At 43.9% G+C, this 12,100-nt stretch overlaps 2 protein-coding genes across 3 annotated transcripts in view; one reads left to right on the forward strand and one right to left on the reverse strand.

The window, feature by feature from the left end:
- The first annotated feature begins 116 nt into the window (after window positions 1-116).
- Window positions 117-2,133, forward strand: Mal-A8 (Maltase A8). Its single transcript, XM_017149238.3, has 4 exons — window positions 117-1,211; window positions 1,267-1,721; window positions 1,781-1,924; window positions 1,992-2,133. Exons 1-4 carry the CDS (start codon window positions 117-119, stop codon window positions 2,056-2,058), a joined length of 1,761 nt encoding a protein of 586 aa, XP_017004727.3. The 3' UTR covers window positions 2,059-2,133.
- Window positions 2,134-3,416: 1,283 nt separating this feature from the next.
- Window positions 3,417-12,100, reverse strand: part of mtt (mangetout) — a 52,417-nt gene continuing 43,733 nt past the window's right edge. For both annotated transcript variants that reach the window (XM_070212606.1, XM_044395807.2), the window contains exons 7-17: window positions 11,897-12,068; window positions 11,499-11,605; window positions 10,821-10,970; window positions 10,012-10,145; window positions 9,565-9,755; window positions 8,870-9,004; window positions 8,637-8,799; window positions 8,347-8,560; window positions 7,492-7,643; window positions 4,517-4,700; window positions 3,417-4,026 (exon numbers count right to left, since the gene is read on the reverse strand). In XM_070212606.1, the coding sequence (XP_070068707.1) occupies window positions 3,494-4,026; window positions 4,517-4,700; window positions 7,492-7,643; window positions 8,347-8,560; window positions 8,637-8,799; window positions 8,870-9,004; window positions 9,565-9,755; window positions 10,012-10,145; window positions 10,821-10,970; window positions 11,499-11,605; window positions 11,897-12,068 (2,135 nt within the window). In that variant the 3' untranslated portion in view covers window positions 3,417-3,493. The remainder of the gene's footprint in view (window positions 4,027-4,516; window positions 4,701-7,491; window positions 7,644-8,346; window positions 8,561-8,636; window positions 8,800-8,869; window positions 9,005-9,564; window positions 9,756-10,011; window positions 10,146-10,820; window positions 10,971-11,498; window positions 11,606-11,896; window positions 12,069-12,100) is intronic.

Genomic DNA, 12,100 nt, shown 5'->3' on the forward strand with positions numbered 1-12,100 from the left:
AGCGCAATCAAAACATTTCCATTACGAGGGCTTATCTAACCAATTGAGGGGACTGTCTATAAAAGCGAGTGACTGCCGGCTGCTCGCACACAAGGGTTTTTACTTTGACCGAGGCAATGGAGCTTCTGTCGCTTCTAACACTTTTGGTATTGGCCATTGCTGAGGGCTGTCAGCTTCAGAGCTCCGCCAGCGAAACGACCAAGGACTGGTGGCAAACGGCCCAGTTCTATCAGATCTACCCGCGCTCCTTCAAGGACTCAGATGGCGATGGCATTGGCGACTTGAACGGCATCACCAGCAAACTGGAGTACTTGAAAGACCTAGGGGTCACTGCTGCCTGGCTGTCGCCCATTTTCACCTCGCCCATGGTGGACTTTGGCTACGATATCTCCGACTTCTATGACATTCAGCCGGAGTACGGCACCCTTGATGACTTCAGGGCTCTGATCAAGCGAGCCAAAGAGCTAGACCTGAAGATCATCTTGGACTTTGTTCCCAATCACTCGAGTGACAAGAACTCCTGGTTTGTGAAGTCGGTGAACCGGGAGAAGGGCTACGAGGACTACTACGTGTGGCATGACGGAAAGGTGAATGCCTCCACTGGGGAGAGGGAACCCCCTACCAACTGGCTGCAGTACTTCCGTGGAAGTGCCTGGGAATGGAATGAGGTGCGTCAGCAGTACTACCTCCACCAGTTTGCAGTACAGCAGCCCGATCTTAACTACCGTAATCCCCTGGTTGTCGACCAGATGAAGCGAGTGCGGCGCTACTGGCTGAATGAGGGCGTTTCCGGTTTCCGGTGCGATGCTCTGCCTCCGCTCTTTGAGGTCTTACCGAATGCGGAGGGGCAGTTTCCCGACGAAGCTGTGAGCGGGGCCACCGAGGACTCGGAGGATCGCAACTATTTGACCACCACGTACATCGAGAATCAGCCGGAGACCATCGACATGGTTTACCAGTGGCGCACTGTGCTCGACGATTACAAGCGTATTTACGGCGGCAACTCGAGCGTTCTGCTCATCGAAACCTACTCCCCCGCCTGGTTCAGCATGCAGTTCTACGGAAATAGGAGCACCGAGGGAGCCCACCTGCCCTTCAACTTCAACCTGATCACGGTGATGGAGCAGGAGGGTCTGAATGCCAGCAACGTGAAGGAGGCGATTGATTTGTGGCTGAAAAACATGCCAGCAGGTCGCACGGCCAATTGGGTGGTAAGTGGGGGTGATTACTCATTCGAATCTCAGGTTAATAAGATTACCATTGCAGTTGGGGAACCACGACAAGCGCAGGGCCGCCAGTCGGTATGGCAAGGAGCACATTGATGCCATGAACACGCTGGTCATGATCCTGCCGGGCGCCAGTGTCACCTACCAGGGCGAGGAGATCGGCATGACCGACGGCGAGATCAGCTGGGAGGACACCGTGGACCCGTGGGCCTGCAACTCGAATGCCAACATCTACGAGCAGTACACCCGGGATCCCGAGAGGACCCCCTTCCAGTGGACAGGTGGCACCAATGCCGGGTTCACCAATGGCTCCACCACCTGGTTGCCACTGGCCGAAGGCTACGAGACCATAAACGTGGAAACGGAATTGAGTGCCGATCGTTCTCATTTGAAGATCTACAAGGCCTTGGTGGCCCTACGCAAATCATCCAAGACTCTGCAGAATGGCTCCACGAAGTACGATACAATATCGGAGGATGTCTTTGTAGTTCAAAGGTGAGTGGTGGTGCTTAGAACCCATTGGTTACCTTATGTTAATCTTACCCTTTTCATAGATCTCTGACCAACTCAGCCACAATTGTTGGGGTCATCAACTTTGGGTCGGTGGCCAAAACCATTGACTTGAGTCAGTTTGACAAGAATCGCACCGAAAGCTTGCAGCTTCTCATCAGAAGTATTGACTCCACAAAAGCAGAAGGGTAAGTGCACAAGAGTTGATCCATTAACTTTCACTATTGTATACTTACTTACCTTTTTACCGAACAGCACTCGTTACGATCCGAAAACCTTGAGCCTGGACCCCGCGGAAGCCCTAGTTTTAACCACCGAATAAAAGTCTTTATTTAAATGGAAAGTGTTTTTGATTCGTTTTTGCTTTATTCGTAAATATATTTGCAGCCAAAAAACATTTAGCGTATTGTTGTCAATAGTGTTAATAACTATACATCAAGTAACTAATTCAAAAGACATTCAAATCTTGGGTGTTCCATGGGTTTTGCATTAACGACTATTTACACTGAACACACAGACACGGAAAGACGAATATATTTCGCTATTTTTTGTACCCCATGATTTGGCTAGACATGATTTGCATTACTTGCGCTCTATAACAAATATTTAACTATGCATTTCTGGAGATAGCACATAAGCTGCACACAATTAACATTAATCCGTATTCACATCAAGGTATTGCTACGACCGTAAGTTAATCCGTAAAGTCCTATATGTACATCTCAGTTGGACAACAATTAAATCTACCATGTTGATGGGCTCAAACAACACAATAAATGCAATTGTAATTGTTCTACCTAGCTGCTACATTTCAAAGGGGCTGAAGCCCAGCCCTTTTGGAACATAATTGCGCCCTCGAAAAAAATGCCCCTTTACCCAGTGCTCACTGTACAGCTTTTGCCTTCCTTAGCCTACGAATTACGTGTACTATTCAGATAGTTTGCTAGTTGCTTCGGTTGTAGAAAACACATTTTTGAAATTATATCACATTTTCGTTTTTTGTTTCTTTCGGAACGCTTTGAAACAACGCTTAGAGAACTAGATAAGCTTAGGAATTAAACACTTATAAATAGTTAAGGGATGACAAGTTATTTTGAAATACCTATATCGTTAATTCTTGTGCTGAAGTGTAAAATGGAGAAACGCATTCGTGTTTGGGAAGAGTTGGGAAAGATTTTCAGTAGACTGACTTTCATTTGGGACATTGCTTCAACTCACTCTGGCCTTTATAATCTGGCCTTTAGGTGTCAATTAAAATCTGAAGTTATCCTTGAAAAAGAAGATATGTCACAGAAATACCTTCAATATCAGATACAATAATAATGACTGATATAGGACAATGTAACAAAAGATCATTAATGAAAAATTAATTACAGAAAGCAACAACCTAATCAAAGAGTTTTGAAACTAAAGCGATTACCTTTCCAGATGTGTTTTTATCCGATTTGAAGATATTTCTGTGGCACAGCTTCCTGTGCCGGCCTCCGTCTGTTTTTTGCCTACCTCTGACCCTTGGAAAAACTTGGGTCAACAGACACTTTTTCTCTACTTACGTATTGTGGCGGGGAACTCTAATCTCTGATGGCAGCTTAAACGGGAATTGCGGAACGTTTTTTTGCCGCACTACCGCTGCCCGTGCTGCCGGTGTCGCTGGAAGAGCTTTGTGTTGCAGGTTGCTGCTGCTGCTGTTGCTGCAGCTCCGCCTGTTGTCGCTGCTGCTCCTTCAGCAACTGCTGCTGCAATTGTTGTGCGTTTAGCTATAAGTTTGTTTGCAAAACCGGCGGACGCTGGCTGCCGTTGCCATGGCCATTGTTGGCCGCCACGGATGCGGTTTCGGTGACATCCCCCGCCGCCAATGGAGTTGTTATTGTAGCCACAAGGGCCTCTGTTGTTGTTTCACCAGTTGGAGCCGCTGTTGTTATGGTTGCTGCTGGGCCGCTTATGTGATTGTTAGCCGTTGTGATGGCAAATGCCACGGCCGGCTGGCCATGTTGCCTCTGATTGATTTTATTATTGTTTGCCACCACTTGCTCCGTTGCCTCATCGCCATCGCAATCGCCATTGCTATTGCTGTTGCTACTTCCATTGGTATTGCTGTTGCCGTTGCTGTTGACGTTGCTGTTGTCACTGCCCTTCTCTGTGGGCGTGGTCGTGGCCGTTGTGGTATTGTTTGGCACATATTGATCGGCATATGGTATCTGATTGTACGCGTTGATGTCCAGCGACGTGATGATGCTGGAAATCGTCTGAGTGGCCATCTCGCACAATTTCTTTGCCTTTAGCGAGTTTTCTGTAAATTATTGGGGATAATTACAGAAAAAGGCAAAACGATTTCATTCTTTGATTAAAATAACCTTTAAATAACCTGATAACCTAAAATAAAATATCTGCTAAATCTAAAACAATTATTAAAACAGTTAAATAAACCAAAGATTGCTGACCCATTATATGTAAGTGCCCTAATAAACATTGTTTGCAACATTTGGAAAATTAATTTAAATCGTATTGGTCGTGCTTAAAAGATTTAATAAATGGCAAAATACAATTAATAGATTAATATAACCAAAAAAGCATTTAATTACAGATCAGTTTTAATAATACATTTAATTGATTGATATATTAATTTATTGTGGCAAGAAAAACCAACATTATTCCCCTGCATTGTACTTTTTAACAGGATATAATATGTATCAATTAACTTGCTGGTTTTATGTTAACTGTGCTGCCATCAACTGATAACAACTAGCCCCTGGGCAGCCCGCATCCTCTTAATTACTCACCAGTGTTTGTGGGCGTGATATGCTTTTGGATCTTCTCCTCCTGGGCGCAGGTGGCAGCGGTCACCACGGCGGCGGCCATCATGGACGAGGGTCCTGTTCCGGCGGTGCGGTGCATGTTGCCGTAGCGCGGCGGCATCATGCTCTGCCGCACGTTGCGCTCGGGGCGTATGAGTATTATGTACAGCTGCAAGGAGACAGGCGTTCGTTGGCGTCAGCAAATCAGTGTGTGCTTCCAATTAGGTTAATTTCCCGTATCAGGCATTAATCATACGACCCATTGTATGTAATGGCTACTTGGAAGCGATTTCCAATTCCGTTGCCCCCGAGATGGCTTATCTTATGGCTTTCATTAGAAGTCAGTGCGTGACCTGCCACGCCCCCTACCGATTCCCAATTCCAATCCGAGTCCTAGTCTCATTAGCCCGTTTCCCGTTTCGATGGCCAGCAGAAATGGTGGAACAAAACAAGGGCCAACGACTCGAGTCAGATGTTTACACCGAGAAGAAATGGTAAGCCATTAACTTTGAATAAGCATAAACCTGAAGAAAAACCTCAAATACTTTTGTAATTTAAAACTCTATTGCATTAAAAGATTTGTGTTAAATGAAATTTAGGCATTCTTAAACTATCTGAAACTATTTATTTGAAGCGCATGATTTTCTGCTGATGCGGTTATTCCACTACATCGTTCGGATCATTCATTAGTACAATTTTTTCTCAGCCCATACGATTTTACGTAGGTGCGAGCAAGATCCGATTTACAGTAGCTCTAATAAATGAGCAAATTTGTACTTTTTAGATTCAATTTTGCTCATACAAAAAAAAATAAAATGGTGGCCTTCGGTTTTTAAAATTTTGCTCATTAATTGCTCATTGCAGCTGACATATATCTGTCTTGCTCGCACCTACGTAAAATCGTATAGGCTGAGAAAAAATTGTTCTAATGAATGAGCCGACCAATGTAGTGGAATAACCGCATGAACAATTGAGAATATTTTTTAATAATTTAATATTTTCCGAAAATAACAAATTTAATTTGAATTAAATTCTTGGACATTTCTTGTACTTTAGGTAAACGGTAGGAATTTACTCAGCTCAATAATCGGTTAATTGCTTAGTAAAGTCCATTTAAATTGTGTGCAGTGCACCTTACGTTCCCATTTGGGCTATGCTGCGTTGTGTTACGTAGTCGTACGGCCTTTACGGTCATTTCCGCCGTGCTTTGACATTGTTTGGCTGCCATTTGGACGCCGCTTGTTATTGTTTCCACCGCAAAAGCAAACAAACGCGGAAAGTACGAAAACAAACTGAGGCGAAACCGAGTCGAAACCGGAGGAAGAAAGGCGGCGGAGGGCCGTTCCGTCGGAAGTAGAAATTGCTTGCCACCTCGGTGCGCCTTTGTCCTGCGGAAGGAGGCGTGGCTGGTGGCACCTTTACGGCCGGGCTTTAGTTTGTTGCCCAGGCTTAGTCCAGTGATCCCCAGTCGCCTTCTGTTTGTGGCATGCCGCATTCATGGCGGCAGCCTTTTATTGTTGCCCTCTGCCCAGGCACAAGCAATTGTAAATTGCATTTTTATGGCTCAAGGTGGCCCGCAGTACGTGTGTCTGTATTTGCGGTGAGCGTACGTTCAGTGTGTTTTCCCTGTCGCCAACTAACCGTGCATTGGGTGACATCTGATAGCGGACAGTTAGCCCGGTTAGCAGCCACTGGGCCAAGGAGTATTTTACGCTCCGACATTTAATAAAAGCCCCTGAGCTGAGTGTTTATGGAACCTCGCTTCCCGGGGGCTTTGTGCTACTTTGCACCCGGAATGTGCATATAGCTCCCACAAAGTGAAGCCAGTTACGTTTCGGAACCCATAACTATGAAATGTGCTATTGTGCAAGCTCTGTTCGGTTTGTGTTCCTGTTTCTGCCTGATTTATTAATTCTAGTTCATTGCGTTTAAATGCAATGGGCACAGACGGAAAGTACTTCTACAAATCAGTGATCAAAAGGGAAACTGTAAAAATAGGTCCTCAAAAGTTGTAATCGACACCTAGGAACAGTGGGGAAAAAGTCAACCCTGTATAAGATTTACTACACTAAGTAAAACGATTTAATCATTTCCACAATGTACTTTTCAAGGAATAATTTTAATAAATTATAAGACAAACTGAAAACTTCACTATAACAAAATAGGCAGTATATAAAGTCAATATTTGAACGATAAGCTAAACATTAAAATCAATATTTTATGTTATGAACTACAAATCGAATTATATTTTACATGCAGTTTAAAACATTATATCTTCCGTAAATTCAGCTCTTTGTGTCTTCCCGTGTAATAAAGTCATCGTTTCTTGGAAGGATGCTGTCTTTGTAATGTCCCGTATCAGAGTAAACTGCCAGAAAGAGCGCTTTTCTCCCCGCTGCATCATCTAGTCTATGAACTTAAATGGCTGTCTATACTTGGCTTGTCTTGCAGTTTACTTGCGTCTTAATGGCTAATAACGGAGGGTATTAAAAGATATGTTGCCATGGGAACCGGGGATACAAAAACGGCGGAGATCATGACCCGTTCAGCTTCGTTCGAGGGATTGGCTTGTTGACATTTAAGCTTGTTCTCGTTCGAACATAATGAAATAACCAAGGACCAAGGGAGGAGTGAGCGTTAAACACAATATGGTTGATGGCAACACATCTCAATTTATGCATCCGGCTGTTGAATTAAAATCCCCTCGGATCCCCCGCCTGCCGTCATCGTCCGTCTTATTGCATTTTAATGAAGCACTCGTCTCTGCGTCCGGTATAAACGGTATGAAACGGAATGAAAATCGCCGCTGGCAGTGTGCTGCACCCAAAATCATTTAACGGGGGCACGAGAAGTACGCAATAATTAATGCATAACGCAATTACCAATAGCCCGTCTGGCAATCAATTTGCGTAGGGCGTCCATCCCTCCGAGCCCACCCACTCCCAGTTATCCGCACTCACCTTGGGCGAAAAGAGACAGGCGATGGTCACGCTGGCGGACAAGCTGATTGTCACCGACATGCTGGTGATGCGCAGCGGCACGTGGTTCGCGGTTCCAAAGTAGAGCGGTACAAAGGCCAGCCAAATCACACAGGTCGTGTACATGGTGAAACCTGTAAAAAAAATAAGTTAAAATAATGTTATCTGTAAAGTACACTCAAAAAAATGATCATCGATTTGCTGTTATTTGGTATCACATGACTTTGAATTTGTACTTCTCCCTCTCACGTCATTTTATTGCTTCTCCCTGTATTTTTCGAAGTCAGCGAATCTCCGAGATAGATGCAATACCAGAAATTTACCATGCGCATATTAATTTGACCACCACTAATTTTTTTTGTGTAACTTATTATAGCAGTTCTATTCTTGTTATACAAAATTATTATTTATTATATTGTGTTATTTAATTAAACGTTGGCAGGTTACAGAGAAGAACCACTAGTAAAAAAGAATGCGCAGTGCTCCACAACTTAATAACCATGGAAATGCAGTTATTATGCAATGAATTCAATGCATAAATGCAATCGCTTGCGCTCCATATATACATATGTTTATTCAAACAAATTAAAGCTGTCTTTATTATGTGACTTGTAATTTGATTTACTACTAGCCCGATTTAACTACCAGATTGATGGCCATAAAATGAAACAGATGAGATTCTAAGAATAGCCAATCGTTATTAATGCCACTTTAATCAAATAACTTGGCGAAACGAATGTCTGTGACCGGTTATTAAATTCTCCACATATATTCGGCAGACAATGCCAATTACTCAGAATTATTGGTCTTCTTAAAACGAAAGGCTCAATTACTTACCAATATGCTTCGACTCGTTGAAGGCCTCCGGAATCTTTCGCGTGAGCACCGCGTAGACCGTGCAAATTACAATCAGAAAGATTGGATAGGAGAACGCAATCATGTAGGAGGCGTCGATGTACGAGTCGCAGACGAGCAGATTATCCTCGCGTGTGGGATAATGATGCATGGCATGTGATGGCGCAATTACCATCCAAACGCCGTTGATGAGTATCTACAAATGGGAGGGAGCAGAGTGGTATGAATGATGGAGTCGCGCATCCCACATCCCACAAGCCACCCGCACTCACCTGCACACTAACCAGGCACGCACAGATTACCAGCTGGGACTTGGGACTAATGAAGGAGGGCCGCTTGGCGGACTGTTTGCCCGCTTTGAAGATCCGTGCAATGCGATTCGTTTTGGTCAACAGTGCAGCATAGACGACCGTGAAGCAGAAGCCCACACCGAACCTGGGAAAAACGACAGATCGGGGGAAAGTTCGCACTCCGCTGGCATCAGCTCGGCAATTTGCACACTCACCGCTGGATGGCACACACGATGTTGGTGGGCTTCAGGACCAGGGCGAATGTGACACCGTAGCACATGAAAATCCCCGCCAGCAGGATGTAGCTCAGCTCCCGCCCCGAGGCGCGCACGATGGGCGTGTCGTTGTGCCTGCGGGTGGAATGAAAGGGGAAAAGTGCACCTAAAGTTACAAACTTCGGTCATGCAGCCAGGACGGGAATCCTTTGCGCCAATTACGGCATCATTTTTATGTCTCTGCTGCTAAATTTTGTGGCAAAGTTTTCCCAGGCAGGGGTGAAAAGTTTTTAATTGCTTGGCCATATCCATGCAAGCGCACTATATTGTGCCAATAACTACAGTCGGAGAAGCAAAAACATCAATCGTTTTGTCCATGAAAATAAATTCGAGCCAAAAAATTCAGCAAAATGATATTATATTGACTTTAATATAATGTTATGTATTTTTATTTAACTGTGATTATATTAATTGGGTACTTTTAGTTTTACTATTATTTGATCTTAATAAAAATCTCTGTTTTTCATAATAAAATGTTATGGCTTAGAAATAGATTTAAAAAGCATGAAATTTATTTCCAAAACTGAATCATAATGGTTTAAGGTTTTTTTCTAATATTGCTAACTAATAGGATTGCCATTTTAACACAACGTACGCCCCTTTCCGATTTTACACTCCATGAATGCTTAGCTCACCTGACGAACACGCCCATGACAAAGAGCGTTACCAGGATGCCGGTGGCACTAAACGCCATCGCCCCAATGGCCCAGGCGGACTCCGGTCGCAGATATATCTCCGGGATGGGGCGGCAGTACTGCTTGTGGGCGTCGGGCAGCGTTCCCAGCTTGCACAGCTTGCAGTGGGTCTCGTCATCCGGGTGGCGGATCTGCAATGGACGCAACGCACAAAGGAGCACTTGATAAATGGATGGGGCGATCACAAAGGCGGCGTGTTTGCCATTCAGTTGCAGCCCCTTTCAGGCCTGATGACTTAATTGTTTTTCGCCTCTGAAGCCCCATTTTTTTCCGCTCCCCTGTCGGCCCGGAATAGTTCCGGAATAATTCGCCCGGCGCCGCATTTCAATCTCGTCGAAAGGCCGACAAATAAATTACGGTGTCCATGGGCAGATGGGCCCCACTTACTTGATAGGTTGTGCAGTTGAAGCAGTGCCAGCAGCAGCTCTCGCCCTCCACGTACTTCTTGGCCTGGCCCACCAGACAGGGCAGGCTGCAGACGGACTCGGGCGGCTTGGGACTCAGGCGCTTGAACTTCACCTCTGCGGAGGCGGGAATAATAAAAAAAACAAATGTAGTCAAGGAGATGGGTCTAGTTATTCTATAAATTTACATAAAGCTGCTCAAGAGGCACTGAAGCTATCAAATGGTAAGTAATGGCTCTCTATTCTTAAAACCAAATCGGGTGTTAAATAAAAGTTGTATTTCTTAGGGCAAACTTATGGTTTATGGTTAAATTTAAAAATAAAATAAATTTGACGTTCGAAAAACGTTCGGAAAATTAATAAATATCAAATTATAGCTTTGTTGGTTTTTATAGTATTCCCTTCTACTCTGCGATATAGATTTTCTTTAAAATTTTAAGTTTCAAATTAAATTTATCAATAATTGGACGACTTTATTTTATAGCCGCAAAAGGAAGGATAGAAAAGTGAGTAATAAATAAAAATAATTCGATATTTAACATTTTGTAATTTGTAATTTAATATGGTTGATTTACAAGGGTATAGGATTCAGTTTCTCTTGTTTTTCTTAGAATAAAATTTAAAATTATTCCTATCTAATCTTTAAAGAACTTTTTGAGAGTTTCCCCCTTAGGTGCTTCAAATGATTTTTAGTTTTAACACCGAGTCTTAATAGCCATTTCCCGCGATCAAATATTTCCTACATTGTTTGGATTTGGAGGTTAGCATTAGCAGCGTTAGCTTAACCCTTACCCGACATATTGAGGCGCAGCTCGCCCTCCGTGTACTCGCCCACCTTGACCCAGTGGTACTGGCCGGCCTGCGACTGCTTGAAGTGGATGATGTTGTACCGGGCAGGACCATCGCCGTTCCCGTCGAAGCGGAACTCGTCGCCGCTGAGGCCTGCGGATGGAATTGATGGAATATAAGTTAAATGGGTTTATGGTTTCACGCCTGCCAAAGCCGTTGGCCTGTTGGCGAGCTCGCCCTATCAGAAATATCAGAAAATTGACAATCTGCGCCAGTCAGTCAGAGCCTTTGGCTCCCGGCCGCCCGTCCGTCTGTTCGTCCGTCCGTCTGTGTAATTTATTGAATTTCAATCGAGTTCAATGACGATGACAAGCAAGTCAATTTTCCACTCGAAAGCATGGCCAATGCGCCTTGTAGGACACTCGCAGCCAGAGATGTGTGTGTGTGTGGCTTTTGGCACAACTGCAAGGATGGGCTGGCAGGAAATTTCCACTTAAGCTATTTGCGCAACACTTGCCGGCTGAAGGAAGTAAGCGGGAGCTAAATAACTTGAGCTTGTCTGCCATCCTGTTTTCAGTAATCCTCGAGAAACGCTAGCACAGACGGCATATAGTTGTACCGTTAATTTTCCTTGGTTTTATCCCGCCGAAGTGAATAAATATCTTTCTATTTCCTACTCACCCTCAAACTCCACTTTACGCAAATATTTGAGCAAATCTGCGCCCTTTGTCGGCTTCATGGCCTCGCACAGCGAAGGACCTCCGCCGCACAAGTCGCGGTGCATGTCCCTGGGGGAAAGACATTGCATTAGGTTTTTCTCAACATTAAGTTTCAGCTTCTCAAACAAATCACACTGTATACGGAGAAAAAACAAGGGGGCTTGGAAAATCTCTTATATTTCAACACTGTTAATATTTTAATTAGTTTCCCATTTACATTTGACAGGGCATAAATAAAACATAATTCAATTTATTTTATTTTTTTTCTGTCACATTGAATATTATAATTTTTATTTTATTAATCAGAGCATAATTAAAAAGAATTTCATTCATTTTCCATCTTTATTTTTGAAAATTTACCTTAGGGCATAGGCAAATGCCATGACCGCATCGCTGACGAACTGCAGCTGGTCCTCGAAGTCGGTATTCTGCCTAGAAAGTCGCTCTTTTTTGGTGCACTCCTTAGTGTAGTTGTTGTACGGAGTGCTGGTACTTCCGGGATAACGACACTGGAAATGATCCTCCCAGAATTCTGAGAGCAAATCATCAAATATTATTTAAATA

This window comes from Drosophila takahashii, chromosome 2R (assembly GCF_030179915.1).
Source record: "Drosophila takahashii strain IR98-3 E-12201 chromosome 2R, DtakHiC1v2, whole genome shotgun sequence".
Taxonomy (NCBI): domain Eukaryota; kingdom Metazoa; phylum Arthropoda; class Insecta; order Diptera; family Drosophilidae; genus Drosophila; species Drosophila takahashii.